We start from the raw sequence: 18,147 nt of genomic DNA, 5'->3' as shown, positions 1-18,147 counted from the left end.
CAGCTGCAGTATCTTTCTGAATAATTTCATTTTCTGGCAAGTGTTAAGCCAAATATGGAACTTCAGTCTAGTGAAAAGGAAATTGTGTGAAAAAAAGAACTGGAGAATTGGTGTTCCCTTTGTGAAAGTTTGGGCTTGGTCACTGCTGGAAACAAGATTAATGTACAGTTGTTCCTAAAGTGAATCATGCTAAGCCAAGCCCTGCAAAATTCTGCTACATAAAGAAAGTATTCACTTAAAACCTCAGTGTGTCTTTTAACTAACCAGCTTGCTCTGATTGGACAGTTTACTGAAAACTAAGGATCTTAAATTCAGGTTAAATGCCTTAGTCAGCTTATGTCTCCTTTTCAGGAATACATTGTCCAGCTATTCAAGGTTTAGTAGAAAAACCTGTATTGAGTCTATCTTAAAAAAACCCAAACATTTCATGATTCAATGAAACTAATTCTAATAAACTTTTTCAGAATTTATCTTACTGGTTCATTCTGGAGTTTTGTTGGCAATTTCTTCTTCTGGGGTAGTGCTGCATAGCTGGGAAGCTCCTTCTGGTTCGAGTTCTCACTAGTCCTTGCTTTGTTTTGAGGCTTTCCTGTGATGCAAGAATTCTGCTGCAAGTCTGTGTTACTGTATGCTTTAAGCTCTGTTTTCTGTGAGATTTTGCTTTTGTGTTGTTTTACAGTACTAAGCACCAAGCTGCTCATACAATCATAAGCACTGAGAATTCAATTTGTTTTGGTGAGGTTTCTTTTTGCTTGTTTCCCACAGAATTCAGGAAAGGCATATCCAGTCCTTAATGTTTTGGCTGAGTTCATATGCTGATGTTCCTCCTCTCTTGATTTGTATTGAAGTACGGCAGCTAAAGACTTCAGACATATAAGGACTCAGCTAGTTCTCCAGTTACTGCATTAAAAGTAGGGGTGGTAGGTAACTTATAACCAGGTCTGGCTAAAGTAGTCCTCTAGAGCATCTATGAAGTTTTACCATTTAAAATTTTTTAGTGTCTGTTTTTGAAATCGCATTTAATAGTCTTTGGTGACTCGGAGAAGTCTTTTAGTTGAGTAGGAACATCTGTGTTGCTAGATTCCCATAAGATCTTCAATATTGCCTACTGAACTCTGCATCATCAATTAGGTACATGGAGGCAGGAACAGAAGTCCAAAGGCTGAACTATCTGACTAAGGTTCCTAGATATTAGCTGGGAGAAGGGCAGTTAGATTGGGATTCACAACAGATTACATATAAAGATGGAAAACCAATGGGAAGTTATTAAGAAATACCCAAGAACTGTGGCTGAAATTCTGCCTTCTTTCCAGAAGTAGGCATGACCTTGCAGCCTTTCTCACTTGTTCCTTCTCCCACCGTGTAAATTTTTGCTTTTATGACTGATTAACAGCCTGACTTCAAAAATTATCTCAGCACTAGTTAAGTATGATGGTGTCAGGGGCATTCTCAGGATATGATATATGAGAATGCAAACTCTTAGGGTAGCAGAGGACTAAAATGTAACTCAACTAATTTCTTTCTGGGTTAAATTCTAGGCTGTTAGATAGGGTCATGTGCTTTCTTCCTCATGTGATGTGGGTAGAGCATCCTTGCCAGGCTGTGTTCTGTTAGAGAGATGACCTCTAGGAAGCCTTGCTTTGAGACTCCACAAAAACTTTTAGCAGCAAACTAAGCAGCTCAATTAAGCTTGTGCTTATGGGCAACCACAACAGCAACAGCTCAGATGCCTACCTGTTATTCAGCAAAACCAAATGTGAGGAATGTAAGACATTGCATGGACTGCTTGATTAACATTAGGATGTTAAATTCTTCCTGAAGTGCGATTTCAGCTCCAATCCTATTTGATTTTGGGTTTCACTTCCCAATCTGTAAATTTGGAGTATTTATAGTTTTCTTATTTCACAGGAGAATTGTAAGCATAGGTTTATTACAATTTATGAGGTACCCAGATACTGTAGGGATGGTAACTGTATACTTTTAGTCACATTATCAACCTATTTCCATCTACTTGCTAATTAGAAGCACGGTAGTGCACCGTTTGTTTACTTGCATTTGGATAGCATCCTTGCTCCAGAGCTGAATGAATGCCCAGGCATCTGCAGTGGACCAGCTGCATTGGCAGCAAAAAATAGACAGTGCTTCTGAAAAGACTAATGAAAAAAAAAAAATCTAAAAGTAGTCTGCTTTGTAAGTGAAGGAATTCAAAGAAATTAGATAAGTACCATCACTGAGGAGATACCAAATTGCTCTGTTGTAACAGCTGCAACATCAAGTTCTGCTGTCTTATATAACACTTATGGACAATCTACTAAGGAAATAAATAGTGGGCTGTGGATTTACATAGAACAAATCTGGAGAGCAGCAGCATAAGCTTCTGTATTTATTGTATTTAAGCTTACTGTGGTGATACAAAATACATAGTAAGTGGTACAAAATATGTTGTACAAAATATGCTGTCAGATGGTCATAGTCTTTAATGTGCAGTGAGGTCAAGAAGGCAAAAAACCTTAGTTGCATAGTTGGACAGTGCTGAGGCCTTCTCTATCTGTCTTGTTTAGTTCTGTAGAGACACTGATGTTGAAATGAAATAGCACATGACCCTACTGGAATTTAGCCAAATCTCTTTAATCTGCAGCTTACTTTTTCTCCTTGAATGGGCCAACATTGCCTGAATTGACTGTAGGAGTCCTCTGTATTAGGACAAAGATTGCATCTGCAATCATATTGAACAGTGGGAGGGGTTATTCTCTCTTGCAACGTGTTTTAAAAGTACTGTGCCTTTTGCCACGCTCCTGCAAAATATTGATTTTAATAGAAATCATTCAGAGGGAAACCTCAGTAAAAGCCAGGATTTTTAAAATGAAAAATAAAATGTGGAGCCAAATAAGTAACATGTTATACAGAAAATTATGAAAAAAAAAAAAAAGATGTCATGATCTGTAGATGCTAAAAAAGACTCGAGACTTCAAACAGATGTCATTTTTTACCATTAGCAAGCATTCATAAACTCTCTGAGAAATATACCATATATATATATATATAAATATACCATACTGGCCTTCTGGATCTGAGATTTGCATGCTAAAAAAGGAAAAAATTTGAAATTTCCATGGAAAAAGAAGGCAGAAATATTTGGAGAATCATGGTTTTTTCTCTTTTCCATACTTACTGAGAAAATCTGTTAAATAAAGGCCTAGCAAAGCATTAACGTTACAAGAAGGAATAATTGATTATTAAGGCAATAATCAGGTAATTAGTACAAAAAGTGAAAGGATTCCTCTATTCTGACCAAAGAGGTGCTTGTGTTAGAAATAAAAAGAAAAAAAAATTCTGTAACAGATTGGTATTTTACACAGGGGACCTAAGCAGACAAATAGGAGAACCTGACTAGCCAGGAATGCAATATCATTGATAATGAAAACATGAAGGGACAACAAGTATTAAAGGTACACACTTGTCAGGAAAGAACATAACAGCAATAGATCTGGTATGTAGCAGATGTGAGAGACTTTTACTATAGATGTTGTTGGTTTTTTTCTTCATGACCTGTTTGGATGAATTAATTTTGAGGATGGGTAGGGAAAACAAAGTTTAGTCACAGTAATATTGGGCAATAATATTGAAATATACATTGAAACAATATGATTTACCAAAATATTAGGACACAAATATTTTTGTTTCTCTATATAGATGTTTACCTCTTGGCTAGATATTTTAATTCCTACTACAGGCAGTGCAGGTCTTATTAATACAGTCAGCTGAGTACAGAGATTTGTATCTAGATTTATCTAGGTTGGCATCTTCAGTGGAATAGTTGTGTAAACAGTCTTGCAGATGTTTCAATGCAGAGTAGCCCACTACTGCTCCAGAAGGATGTGTCTTGTGCAACCCATGTGTTGTATCTTGGCCTCTCTAGAACACCTCAGATGGTAACTGAGTTGAGCTCTTTAGCTGCTTAGCTGAATGAATCACTGCACATCAGTAATTGTCTTCACTGATTCTTAGGAGGAACTCAGTTCACATATGGACACTCAAATGTAGATGTACTCATGTCAGACTAAATCCCATCCATACAGTCAAATATAGATATAAATATAACATTTGCATGGATAAATTTGGCTATAATATTATTAAATTACTGCCAGAAATTGTATCATATGTGATACTTATAAATAAATACTAAAAACTGAGGGCTAGTAATAATGATGAGGCACAGATATCAGTGGATGTGATAATTAACATATTTTATCAAAAAATACTGGATAAAAAGGAGAGAATGCTATTTTAGTTTTTTAAAATCTACATAAGCATTTCAGAAAAGTCAGTCAAAAAGCCTGCCAGGGATCATGAATTCATTCACTTTAAATTAAACATGTATATATCGCCTAAGTTTTCAGTAAAGGTAGAAACAATAAAATGCAGAACAAAGCAAAAAATAGCTAATATCAGCAAGTGCTTGGCAGAGGAAATGACAGTAAACAAATCCTAAGGAAAACTCAAAGAGCTGGATGTGCTTAAAATGAGGGAAATGGGTAATCCGTACCTTAGGATTCTGAAAGAACTGGCTGTGCTACATCACTGATCTGCAAGTGGTTTTAATAAAGATGTGTGCATTGTGTGTGCTTGAGTAAAGGACTTTTTACTAGTTTTACGATAAAGAGAGAAACAGTTGTTGCAAAATGAAACTGAAACATGTACTTATTAAAAGTGTGTCATGGTGGGCAAACCTATTGACATTTTGTGATGAGACAGTAGATTTGTTGACACAATAAATAATCTTATTCATTGTGACCTCTGATAAAGACACCATGTCACAAGGGAAGTGACTGATTAATTGAGAAAATGAAAATTAGTAGATTTGTTGAAGGAGTAAAGAGCTGGCAAGTGGAACATGATAGCAGTGATTAGTGAAGGAGTCTGCTGGGAGAGTACAAGCAGAGTTCTTCCAGGACCAGGTTTAGGAAGAATCTTAATATTTAATGCATGACCTTGATACACAGAGTAGAATTAGATTATGATATCTCTCTCCTGAAACCAATTATATAATATAATTGGGATCTGGATGTTGTTTAGAAAAAGAAAGACACTGAAGGCTAGATTATTAAAAATGGGAGTAAAATTTAATAGTGTAGACCAATGGATTTAGGAAATAATAAAGAAATTCTGTTATGAATTGAGAGCTGATACAACTGCTGAGGAACATCTAGGTACTCTAGCTGATCCCTTGTTGACTGTGAGCCATTGTTGTGCAGCTGTGAAAAAGGAAAACACAGTCCTAATATCTATATAGGTAAAGAAGTATCACTGCCATTGTTCAAGGCAGTGAGATAGCCTTTGGAGTACTGCATACTCTAGTCCAGTTCTGTTCTCCAACCATAAAAAGGTTGAGCTTCAGCCTGGTGTACAAAGGGGAGGAGGACAATCACTTCCCTCAACCTGCTGGCAGTGCTTCTTATGATGCAGCCCAGGATATGGTTGTCTTTCTGGGCTGCAAGCACACAATGCCAGATCATATAAAGCTTTTTATCCACCATCACTGCCCAAGTCCTTCTTCTCAGGTCTGCTCTCAATCCATTCTTAACTCAGCCTGTGTTTATGCTTGGGATTGCCCTGACCCAGCTGCAGGTCCTTGCACTTGTCCTGGTTGAACTTCATGAGGTTTGCACAGGCCCACCTCTAAAACTTGTCAAGGTCACTCTGGGTGCCATCCCTTCACTTACTGGTGAAGACTGAGGCAACGAAGTAATTGAGAACCTCAGCCTTCTCCATGTCCTGGGTAGCCCGGTCTCCTGTTTCTTTCTGGAAAGGCCCTACATTTTTCCTAGACTTCTTATTATCACTAACACACCTATAGAAGCTTTTCTTGTTGCCCTTGACATCTCTGGCTTGTTTTAATTCTATCAGGACATTAGCTTTCCTAACCTAATCCCTGCTGGACAATCTCTGTATTCCTCTCAGGTTACCTGTCTATGTTTCCACCCTCTCCAGGCTTTCTTTTTATGATGGAGCTTGTCCAGGAGCTCCATGTTTGCAGGCCTCCTGGCATGTCTGCCCAAATATCTGTTCCTGAGCTTGGAGGAGAAAACTCTAAGATAAGGAATTTAAAGTCATCTATGCTATAGTCTTCTATAAGAATGTCTCTATTGGTTGAAACGGATCCGTTTATAAAAGGAATTATGAAAAACAGTTTTCCATGGTAGAAGTGGAGGAGGTCCTGCTTGGGTGTGTGTTTTACTTTCATTACACAGAAAGCAAAGATTTGGCCAATGCCAGTATTCAAAATGGGCTACTGCTGTTACTCTCATTTATCCCAGTTGTAGGCAAGGTAAATGGCTAAACACCTAAGACAGATCGTGTTCCCACAAAACACTGCTGTCTAGCCAAGTTGGTATGAGTTACCTTTGACATCCCATGTGCCTCTTCAGCCAGTTCAGCAGCTCTCTCAGCAAGTGGTTTGAAAATGGATGTGCTGGTAAGATCTGAAATCATAGGAAATTTTTCTTAGAAGAAAGGAGCAATTCTGACTGGTCACCACAAGGTGACTTTGCTAATCTGTCAAGGAGCAGGAGCATGGAAAGCTGTACCTGCATCATTTTAACATAGTGGAAATGTGTAGTGCATAACAAATAATTGTAGCATACGGCTAATTGCTTCTGTGTCTGCAGTATGCCAGCCAGAACCATGAAAGCAAAAAGTTCACAAGAACCAAAGAGAGTGACAAACATCATAACGCTTAAAAGATAAGGGCTATGGTGATGACATCTTTATACAGAATGGAAATATTTGTAAAACATTGTTTTATTTACTATAACCACAGGGTTCCTTAAAGAAGGTTCTTAAACAGCTGGAAAAAGAGAAGAAGAGTCTCCAGAATCAGCTAAAGGACTATAAACTTAGACTAGAACAAGAAGCAAAGGTTTGTAATCACTGTATGCCTCTAACCTATAAAAGCCATTATGTTGTCTGACAAACAATGTGTGTGGAACACACAATAGAATAGTTCCACAAAATATGTCACTGGAAAAACGTTCTGATGTATGTTGGGGTTTTCCTGTGGGATTCAACTTTTAAAAATTTTGCTTAATGGTAGCCTTTATCTCTTGTTTTAACTGTAGGCTTACCACAAAACTAATGATGAGCGGCGCATGTACCTCTCAGAGATCCGACAGGTAAGAAAAATGTGTGACTCAGTAACTTTTAAAAATCATTACACTTTCTTAATATAGCAATAGCATTTGTTAATGCTGTTAGGTCAAAGTGTTTCATCACCTTCATTCATATACCAAACCTATTACAAAAGCTGCTTTTTAAAAAATGTTAAGAGCTATAAATTGAAAGATTGCTACAGTTTATTAATTTTAAATACTTTTTCGCTTTTGTATCAATTGGAGTTTCATTGTTCCCTAGCATAGTCTAAGTGCTCTTAACTGACAAAGCTGAAGTAATTTTCTGATGCTTGCTTGCCAAGGCTGCTGCATAGTTGAACAGAACAGAAGCAAATTATTAGCAGGAGTGACACCTACATTAAGTAGCAATTTCTCTTTTTCATATTTCTCCTTTCTTATTTTAAAGACAAACTAGCCAACCAGTTCAAAATTACTTTATAGCACATATTTTCATTAATTTTATAAGATAGGGATAAGACACCTTGTTTTGGTGAAATCACGTTAAATTTTATTGCTGCAAATTACATAATGCATAAAATTTGATACTACAAACTGGAGGAACCTGAAATGGAATCTGTAAAGATTTACAGTACTTTTTATTCTGGAAAAGCCCTTAATTCCTGAATAATGTAAAAGTAATAACTTAGTGTGACACTCAAGAATGTCTGTCTCTGAATTCCTCTCATAGCTAACTGGGATAAAAGCCTGTAATTAGCAGTGTTTCCATGTGTTTGCACAGTGGGCAACTGATTCTCTTGCGTGGTTCATTACTGCTTAGGGAAATCTGAAAGAATTGCTTAAACTGACTGTCCAGCGTGAAATCAAGAAAAAGCCCAGGAAATGCCCATGATAACGGTTAATATCTTTGCATTAACAGTGAAACTGAGAACTTATGGAGGAAGAAGGTTGGAAATAAAAGATGATTTTATCACTGAACATGCTAACAAGCAGGGTGCCTATGTTCAGCTCCCTAGAAAAACACTTAAACATGCATAAAACATAGTTTGAAGTGAAGTGTATGCACTGGCATGTTGCTTAGATGGGGCAATGGGGACTAGGATTTTGCCAGTGACACTCAAGGTAGTTAGTGCATTATATTTTCAGGAATTAATTATTTACTCATATGATTTCAGAATCATATGAGAGCAAAGTAATGAGAGTAATCTTCAGATTAATACTCCTATCTTTAGTAAAAAAAAAAGCCATTCTTAAGAAATTGTAGAGGAATTCTCTGTAATCTATGGAGAAAGAATCATATCTAATGTGCAAACCATCACACCTTTTTTAGATCAAGATGAAATTAATTTCCTGGGGACTTTTCTCTCCCTCCTCCTGAACTATAAGCAGAGCCTAACTGAGTAGTTTAGATTAGACATCTACCTTTTACATTGCTGATCTGAACATGGCAGTAAACCTAACTGCACTGGTACAGCTTGCCACACTTCAACTACTCTGTACAGTTTTGAGCACTTTAGTATAAGAAGGGCATCAGACTATTAGAGTGTGTCCCAGAGAGGACAAACAATATGGCAAAGGGCCTCAAGGGCAAGAATTATGAGAAGAGGCTGAGGTCACTTTGCTTGTTCAGCTTGGATGAGAGAAACCTGAGTGTGGTCACCTCACTGCTGAGTGGTGACCACATCCCAGTCTACACCCTTCCTCAAGGAGGGCAGCAGAGAGCTGCTGATCTCCTCTCTCTGGTGACTAGAGATATGACATGAGGAAATGGAATGAAGCAGCATCAGGGGAAGTGCAGACTACACATTAGGAAAAGGTTCTTCATTGCACTGAAAGGGTAGTCAGTCACGGGATCAGGATTCTCAGGGTCACAGCACCAAGCCTGTCAGACTTCAAGGAGCATCTGGACGACGTTCTTAGTATACAGTTTAGTTTTAGGTAGTCCTGAAAGGAGCAGGGAGTTGAATTTGATGTTGTAGTTCTCGTTCTTAATGGTTTAACCATTCAAAAGGACAACTAAGTGACTACAGTTTGTTTTGGTTTGCATTCAGGGAAATATGTTAGAAACATAATGCTTAAACACTGGAGATGTGGAGTTATAGGGAATATCAACAAAAATATGCTGATTAAAATTACATATTCTCTGATCAGCTTAATAAATAATTGTATTTTTGCACATCAAGGGATTTTGGTATATGTTCAGTTACCTAAATCAACATGTCAACAGTATAATAGGTGCTTAAAATACTTTAGGTCAGTAAGGCCATAGTACATCAAAACTAGTTTGGAAATACTTCCTTAACTGTGATTGTGGTTAGGATTTAACTTGTTCTGTAAAAATTTTGCTATTACAGACCTCACCTACACTTAAAACTGTTGAAAGGCATCAACCAGATGCTCTGATTGGCAAGGGAGAAAAACAGATACTGAGGTAAATTTCTTTTTTATTTCCTGTTTTCTGATTTATTATATGTTCTAAACATTGCAAGTTTCTGTTCATGGTAAATATCACTAAGCATAATACCACTGACAAAGTATTACTCTTAACATAATTTTTGATACTACTTTTCAATCATTTTTATTTAATATTAAATATCTTGTAATGTTGAAAATACATATATTTAAGTGGCCTTTTAAAATCTTAAAATACTTTTGATGATCTTTCTTTTTAACCTGTGTTTGAAATGAAATATTACTACAGAGTTGAGAGCAACAAGTATACCCTTTAGTACATTAAGAGTAAGTCAATCAAGTGCCTTGCTAGGTCCTTTTTAGCTGATGGATTGTAAAGCTTTTTGTGGATGATAGTGTGAGTGATTTTAGATGTCAACATAGAAAGGCTTCATTGTTTAAGAGACTTCTGTTTAGTTTTATGGGTTAGAAATATAAATTTGAAGAGTCCACCTGCTCTGAGATATATAGAAATAAAATTAATTTCTAATTGTAATGCTTGTGGATAAGCTTGAAATTGTAGGAGATTTATTTTTTACCTGAACTAGAAATGTTAAGAATATAAAGTATGAAGAATATAAGCAATCATATCAAAAGTTTGTTGGACCCAGTAACCTGCCTCCAGTGCCCAAAAGCAGATACCTACAAAGGTGTGTAAGCAAGCAGATATAATATTTGCTTTTGGAACTCTCCCAAAGACTTTATATTGAGAGACTTCCTAAGCTAGTATGGTTTCTGTGTATTTAGTATCTCACATTAAATACCCTTCCAAAAACCCACTTACACATATTATTAAAATGAGCATGCACAGTATATATTGTCATCATCTGAAAATGTAATGAGTAAATTATGAGCATGAAATTGTGTGGACATGTTTGCCTACCAGCTTTATCCTCTCATTCTGTGTAAGCACAGAATCAAGGATTTTGTAAATCGGAACAGTGAACTTTCATGCTCCAGAAGAGGATATTAGTAGAATATGAATTAATGTAGCACAGTGTGAATTCAATTCTGTAACTGAAGTTTCTCAATATAGAAAAAGAACTGTGGGATACTGAAGCATCGCTTCTGGCCCCAGTGATATTTAATGTGGTTCTTATGGAGAAGATTAGAAAGCTAGAACCAGGAGAATTCACTGCCTGTGCAGATCAGCTAGATACTGAGATTTGCTGAAAGTTAGCACTGACTTGTGATTACGTTGGGGGTTTTTTACGATCTATTTTAATAGAGCGTTACTATCCTGAAATTATACGACTCTGTATTTCTGTAATTTTCTTTATATCAAGCACAAGAAAATAAAGTGTAATAGAAAATAAAGTGTCCTGCAACTGCTGGGTCTCAAAAGATGTGTATTATAACAAATATTCCTTTTCAATCCATTTTCCCTAAGAGCTTTTCTTTTTTAACTTTTCAAGTACATTAAACCCGTAAAGATAATTGTTCATCTTTTAAATTGTTCTTAGTATAAAAGGACCTAGTTTGCAAAGGATTGCCTTTTATAACCAGTGACTTAGAACTATCAGGACAAACTTTGATCTTTGTTGGCAACATGGATGTAAGAATGGGGATTTGTCATAATTTGTATTTTAAGGAAATACTAGAATGTAAGTATGCACTCCTTGATCATCACAAGGAAACCACAGCCGTTGTTATATTATTCCCTCATTGATTTACAGCCTGAGGGTTGTTTGTTCAAGTTGGCATTAATGAGATATAATTTCATTAAAAATAGAGAAAATCTGCATGATTGAAAGTAAGCATGTTCTTGAGAATAATTTGAAAAATTTCTGTCCAGAGTTTTATTTTACCTCTGTTGCCCATTCACAAAATGCCTGCATTGGATCTCAAACCTTACTAAGAAACTATGCTTAATGTTTGTTTTAGCTATAGGTACAGGTATGGAAAGCCCATATATTAAAGCCCATATTAAAGCAACCCTGAACACATTTTTTGAGTAGTAACGGTAAACACTAATTTTTAATATATTCAGTTCAGTAGAGGTCCTTTTTATGGTTATTCACAGGACAAGAAGATAGGCTAGCTGAGGTTTGGAAAGAACACAGATGTCCTGATGGCTCATATCTCTGATGCAATCTGAGTGGCCAATTTCTTGTCCTTCTGAGCCCTCTCTTATGCTGAGGCATATAGTGGGGCTTATTAGCTCAGTTTCAACACTGCATTGCTGCAGCCACCTGGCTTTTCAGTCTGTAAGTCCAGCAGGTTCTGACTGAAAGAGGTTTTGTGCCTAAAGAATTCCACATGGACATTTTCCGTCTGCTTCATCAAGCCATACAGTGATCTACAGATTAATCAATTGATTTTGAGTAATCAACTGATTTGAATTTAAATAATCGATTATTGAGAATACATGGGGTCTTGGGTTCTGATGTTCCAACTGTGAGTAGAACTATCTCCATACCTTTACGGGCACAGTTGTCCCTTCAGGACCAAGACCAGTTGTCAGAGCTGGAACAAGGGATGTGTCAAAAAGACTAGGGATCCCTAGGGATGGCTTTATTGGCTCTTGACCTGTAAATTTGAAACTTGCACAGATAACATCATCATGTCAGCTTCTACCACATATCTGGCTATCACGATGAATATAATGATTTAATGTTGTGATATATTTTCCCTCAAAATGCCTTTACTTGAGAAAGACACTGAAAATCTGTATTATTGTCATTGGAGTATGTAAACTGCTGTCTGTCCTCTCTAGTAATGAAGAGGAAGAGGAACAGAGGTACACTGCATAGGAGCAGAGATGCATGCTGCTTGGTCATGAAAGTAACCCTTCCAGTTTGGGGAAGCACCATTCTTTCCCTGGAGAATTGCTTACATTTACACTGACTTCTTAGATGATCAAGATGAAGCTCTAGTAGGTTTCATGTAGATGGTGTATGTATCCATGTTGAGTACCACTTCAGAAGTCTGCCGGCAGCATTTGCTATGGGCATTTCTTACAATCATGGGCTCAAGAGTCTGGGTCTCCAGAGTGGAATACCTGCAGAGAGCTGTAATTACATCTACATGAAGTGTTTTCCCATTTTCTGATGGGGATTCTTTAACTGACGAAAATGTCTCCTTAGGCAGGTATCATTCTCTTAGTACCAGTGTTTAGTATTCTGTTCATGTTCTTCAAATGCCATCACTTATGTAACAGGAAGTAGTCAGGAATCATGAGATGAAGATTGAGTTTGTATGCAGAATAATTAGATGCTCTGCTAACGTGCGAACCCAGAAATATACTTGTTTTTTGCTCTCTCAGCTTTATTAATTCATTTTAGTAATCAGATATGCAAATATAAAAAGCATGCACATTTCTAGCAGTTAAAACTTACAGGGAATATGACACTTGATGACTAACTTCACCCGTTTTATTTCAGAGGGAGATACAGTGTTCCAGGAAACCCGAAGATGATTAACCCTCAAAAACGATCCATTAAAAAGGCTGTAAGAGTGAATCAGCTTCCACAACTAAAGCACTGATATAATATTAATGCCAAGAATTTCCAGTCACTTTAAAAAATAAATAAGCGAAAGTTTCTAAACTGAAAATGAAAGTATTAGTGCCTTATTGTAATACCAGAACCAGATTGGCATGTCTTCTTGGCAGCCTTAATCTACGTGTGCCTCTGTCTAATGGACTTTTCCTTCTAGTTACCGTCTTTCTACTGGTGATCTCTGATCCTTTCCATTCTGCTTCACATCAGTGATTATGGGTGTGAGGGTGATGGAAGACTTGGAGAATATTTAATATCTTTATACACTATGTAGATCCTTGAGCTCTGCACAGCAACCATGGAAAACAAACAAGCCTCTAGCAATTTTTACCTCTCAACCAAGAAGAAGAAAAAGGCAGGCTGATGTAACCTAAACTATTGTCTCCAATATAACCTTTTTAAAAGCTGCTTTGCCACAGATCCTGTGTTGACACTCACTTTCTGTCTGCATGGTTTAGAAGCACAACACCATTTCCAGGTACTTTAGGCAGTAGTAATGGATAGAAATAACAGAAAAATTGAGCACTTTTTATTAAGGATTCTTCAGAGCCTATCTTACCAAGGGGTTGCTTCTTTTAAACATTATATCCATGTTATTTTTCTTGATATTGGTATGTTACTCTTTGAAATTTAAACTCTTAGATGAACCCTTGTATCCACAGTCTGGGTTCCATAAAAATCTCTTGTATTCTTCAGTGGCACTGTTCTCTGTACTTTTAGGGTCCAAAACAGTGCCAGTCCTAAAAGTCATCTCTTCAGTGAAAATAGAACTACTTTGTCTTTTTATTCTTAATCATGCAATTATTGTTGCAGTTTTATTACCTACATTTTAGTCATTAAACTTCAGCACAAATTTTTCAAGTGGCAACAGGAAAAATTTGGTAATGAAACTTCAAGCCTCTGGGTTACATCTTAAAAGTTCTTGGCAGAGCAAATGTGATTACTTGGCTGCCCTTTATTATTTTAAGAGCATCCCTAGCTCTTTGCAATATGAAAGCCTTTTGCCTCTTTGAGAGCAGTACTAATAGTTCTTTATTACTGGCAGCATTAAAGTATTGCTGTAATTAAATCCATCCAAAAAGACCAAGGGTGTAACTCTGACATTCAGAGAGAAAAGACTTGCAACCTATTCAGTATGGAAACCCCATTTTTTTCTCTTACACAGTATGAAATTCATTACAAATATTTCTAATGTTACCATGATGCACCTGGTATCATCCTTCTATAAGCAGGGTGGTCAGCCTGGCCAGTTTTTTAACTCACAGCATAGCACAGCTGATTAGGTTAGCACTCTTCTGTTCCCCTTTTTTGCCTGGAAAATTTCCAAACGTTGATTGTGCTGGCGTTTGTCGCTGTGGATAAGTAAAGGGGAAAATCACCATAATGGTCCTGTTGGCATAAAAGACAAGGGACATCTGCAATGTAAAGAAGATCGAGTTCTTGGATTCATGCAGCAGACATTTACTACTGCTGAATCAAATGTTAGTTAATACACTCAGGTCTGGTCCTTGTAGAACCTCAGAATAGGTGGAAACATTGCACAAATATGGCAGAACAGCATTTATTCACAGCAGGAGACTTGGATGCTTCCCTCATGGGTGGTCCACACTGAGGAATTAAAAGGAGACTTTTTTTGAAGCTTGAAAAGAGACATTTATTGGTACAGTTTTGATACAGTAATGACCTAAGGAGAAGAGTAGACTATATCCTATTTAGTCACTGTTTCAGCTTGCCAGGAGCAATCTTGGGATTTGAAACTCAGTTGTATAATAATTAAGCACTAAAACATTCTAATTCATTGTTCAGCTGTAATGTTTGCTGTGCAAAGTGGTTATAGTTCTGTACTGTTACTTTGAATTACTGTGCATTTCATTTACTTTCTGCCTTTCTGAAAATAAGGACAAACCTGATGATTAAGTTTGACAACTCCACTTTCTTTGCAACAGCAAATGAAGATTTTGGTTTCAGAAATACTGTGTTGTCTCTTTAAACCTGAATAAAACTTTTACACTTCTAGCTAACCCAAGCCATGCAGGAATTTTTTGTTTGGTTTGGTGGTTTTGGGTGGATAACTGTTTTGAAATTTCTGGATTTATCTGTGTGGGCTTTTCTAACTGCTGTTGTCCTATTAAATGCAGTTTGTTGCCATTTACACAATGAACAGTGACACAGCTTTATACAATATCTTCTATACGAACATTTCAGCACATTTAGGATTAATTAATCCTTCAAAGCATAGTATGTATTATTATTTTGGGCATAGAAGACAGAATCACAGAGTTAGGTTTGTTTAAAGTAGATATAAGAGTGTAGTGATGTCGTGTTTTCCCCTGATCTCACAACAGGGTGATATTTGTTGCTGGGTGATATTAATGTTGCTGACCACTGCAAGGTAAATCCTGTCTCCTCGAAGGTCTCTGTTCATCATACATGAAACTGAAGGAATCCGAAAGCAAAAATGGGAAACTGAATTGATGACAGCTGTGGTCAGTGATTGAATGGAGCTAAGTATTAGAGGAAGACAGGATCAGAGGTGAAGGTTTGAGTCTGGCCAAACTTCTTTCTGCAGCATAGAATGTAATGGGATTCCAGATATACTGGTTGTAGTGTGTGCCTTTAATAGGTGGACTGGGAAATTTGATATCCTGACTCAGCACTTGAGAGGATACTTGCTTTACGTCGGTTACTCATGTAAGTCCACTGATTTCAGATGAGTCATAATTTTGAGGTAACTAAGGCATTTTAAGTATGTACCCATATTGTTTCTGGAAAATATAAGTTTAAAAGCTCAAAATTAAAAAAAAAAAAACATCCTCTTTTTTTCCTTTTTAAGTTTCATGATTTAAGAGGGTATTGAGTCATGATTTTTGTTTTTAATGAATCAGTAGAGCAGCAGTGTATTATTCTATGATAGAATAAAATTAAAATGTTTATCGGATGGGCTTTAACTGTGTGGTTGACTATTGTGTAATTATGCGGCATAACCACAGGTTCCAGAGAACTTGGGTGATGAGCTTCCTCATATTCAGGGTATTATTAATAATAAGCAAGATATTTCACTGCTTAAATACTTTGTTTAATGGGTTCTCAGGATAAAACTGACTAGGTGGCAAAGAAAGAAAGAGAAAGAAAGAGAGAAAGAAAAGAGAGAAAGAGAGAAAGGAAGGAAGGAAGGAAAGAAAGAAAGAAAGAAAGAAAAAGAAAGAGAAAGAAAGAAAGAGAAAGAAAAAGAAAAAGAAAGAAAGAAAAAGAAAAAGAAAAAGAAAAAGAAAAAGAAAAAGAAAAAGAAAAAGAAAGAAAGAAAAAGAAAGAGAAAGAAAGAAAGAAAAGAAAAGAAAAAGAAAAAGAAAAAGAAAAAGAAAAAGAAAAAGAAAGAGAAAGAAAGAAAGAAAAAGAAAGAGAGAAAAAGAAAGAAAGAAAAAGAAAAAGAAAAGAAAAAGAAAGAGAAAGAAAGAAAGAAAGAAAGAAAGAAAGAAAGAAAGAGAGAAAGAAAGAAAGCTCTGTGTTATTAAGCTTCTGCTATTGCTGCCAGACTGGTGTCAAACATAAACTGTTCTTTGAACTATCTCTATCTGGAAGCAGATGTAAAGTGCATGGACTAAAATCATAGCTAATTGCAATAGTTTTATCTCTTTACATACAGGAGTCACACTAGTTGCAGACAGCTCTAGAATGGATAATGAGGTGGCAGTACTTAATTTAACTTGGCAGATTAGTTTCACCCTCTCTTCCAAAAATACAAACATTGTATGTAGTTCCTTATAGGTTACAGCTTGGAATCCAGTTTTCCCGTACTTCACTAATTTGTGCCATAAACTACCAACTAAGAAATGTGTAGAGCCCAAATGAGTATCCCACATCTACAGGAGCAGCATGTGGGTGGGACCAGGCTTTCCCTGTATTTCTTTGAGCAACCCCATGCAACACCCCACAGACCTCCTTTCTACGCTGGTAAAGTTCCTATGCTCTGGTTCCCACCTCTCCCTATGTTACCTGTGAGAAGACGAATTCTGCTTCAAGTACCCATCTGTAAATTGGGGAAAATTGTATGTTTCTGATGCTAAGAAGTGATACGAAGACAAATACACCCGTGCTGGAAGGAAGCCAACTGGTAAAACCACAATGAACCTAAGTAAGCCTGACCTAAATCAAAGGGATAACATTGGTGCTATGTTGGTGCAGAAACTTAACAGCTGTGCTGCTGCATCTTACTGAAAAGATTTATCAGTAAAGATTTATGTCGGGGTATTTCCAAATGAACACAACCCAGCAGTGACAACAGTTGCTGTGCAAGTCTTGTCAAAGGGAAAAATGTCAGCCCTGAAAATAGAAGGATCCCATGTGAGGTCCAGGACATGCCTTACTCCCCCACCATTGTACAGCAGGCAGTTGCCTCTACAGCTGTCTGGTCCCTCTACACAACTAGCAAGTGTCCTGCAGGGAGTTGCCAAGGGATGATGTGGTGTAACACAGCAATGCAGGCTAGGGACCAGAGAAGTCGTGCACAGCTGAAGGGTTATTTTGGGGGAAGGATGAAGCAACAAGAGTGTGCACTCTTGACTTGTCCTGTGCAGATTAGGGATAGGATACTGAGAAATCTTAAAAAAAGAGGAAAAGAAGGTAAATAAGCATGGGAATCATCTGTCCCAACTTGCAGCTTAAAATGCCTAAATCTAAGATATTGACTCCATGAGCAGTCAATTGGAAAAAACCCAGACACCTTCAGAGTGCAGTTCCTCTCATTCTAACAAAGATGCTTAAAATGGATCAGATGACACATCATCTGGATTTCTCTCCACTGACTAGAAAGGAATTATAAGATGACAAATTCAGAATAACCTCCTTGAGCCCTGTTTTTGAAAATTTCTTTATTTTCCTTGCTCTGGTTAGGGACAGTGGCACCCAGGATTAGTAGAGGGTCTGAGCTAAGAAGCAGTAATGAGCTGCAACTTGACTCTCCTTTGGGTTGATCTTTTCCTCTTGCAGCAGCCCAGCACACAACAGAGGACCTGTTCTTCAAGCATCATATTTACAAGGCTCACAGATCTATTCTCATGTTACATCAGTAC

General features: G+C 37.0%; 1 protein-coding gene across 6 annotated transcripts in view; it reads left to right on the top strand.

Moving 5' to 3' along the window:
* The window catches only part of CCDC169 (coiled-coil domain containing 169), a 35,173-nt gene extending 19,104 nt beyond the window's left edge, over nt 1-16,069 (top strand). For all 6 annotated transcript variants that reach the window (XM_050332088.1, XM_050332087.1, XM_050332084.1 and 3 more), the window contains 4 exons: nt 6,821-6,919; nt 7,119-7,172; nt 9,482-9,558; nt 12,962-16,069. In XM_050332088.1, coding sequence (XP_050188045.1) covers nt 6,821-6,919; nt 7,119-7,172; nt 9,482-9,558; nt 12,962-13,064 — 333 coding nt within the window. In that variant the 3' untranslated portion in view covers nt 13,065-16,069. The remainder of the gene's footprint in view (nt 1-6,820; nt 6,920-7,118; nt 7,173-9,481; nt 9,559-12,961) is intronic.
* Nucleotides 16,070-18,147: the final 2,078 nt, after the last annotated feature.

This window comes from Myiozetetes cayanensis, unplaced genomic scaffold (genome assembly GCF_022539395.1).
Source record: "Myiozetetes cayanensis isolate MyiCay16 unplaced genomic scaffold, myiCay2020 scf5-8, whole genome shotgun sequence".
In the NCBI taxonomy this organism is placed as follows: Eukaryota; Metazoa; Chordata; class Aves; order Passeriformes; family Tyrannidae; genus Myiozetetes; species Myiozetetes cayanensis.
This window is presented reverse-complemented; position numbering and strand designations above follow the sequence as displayed.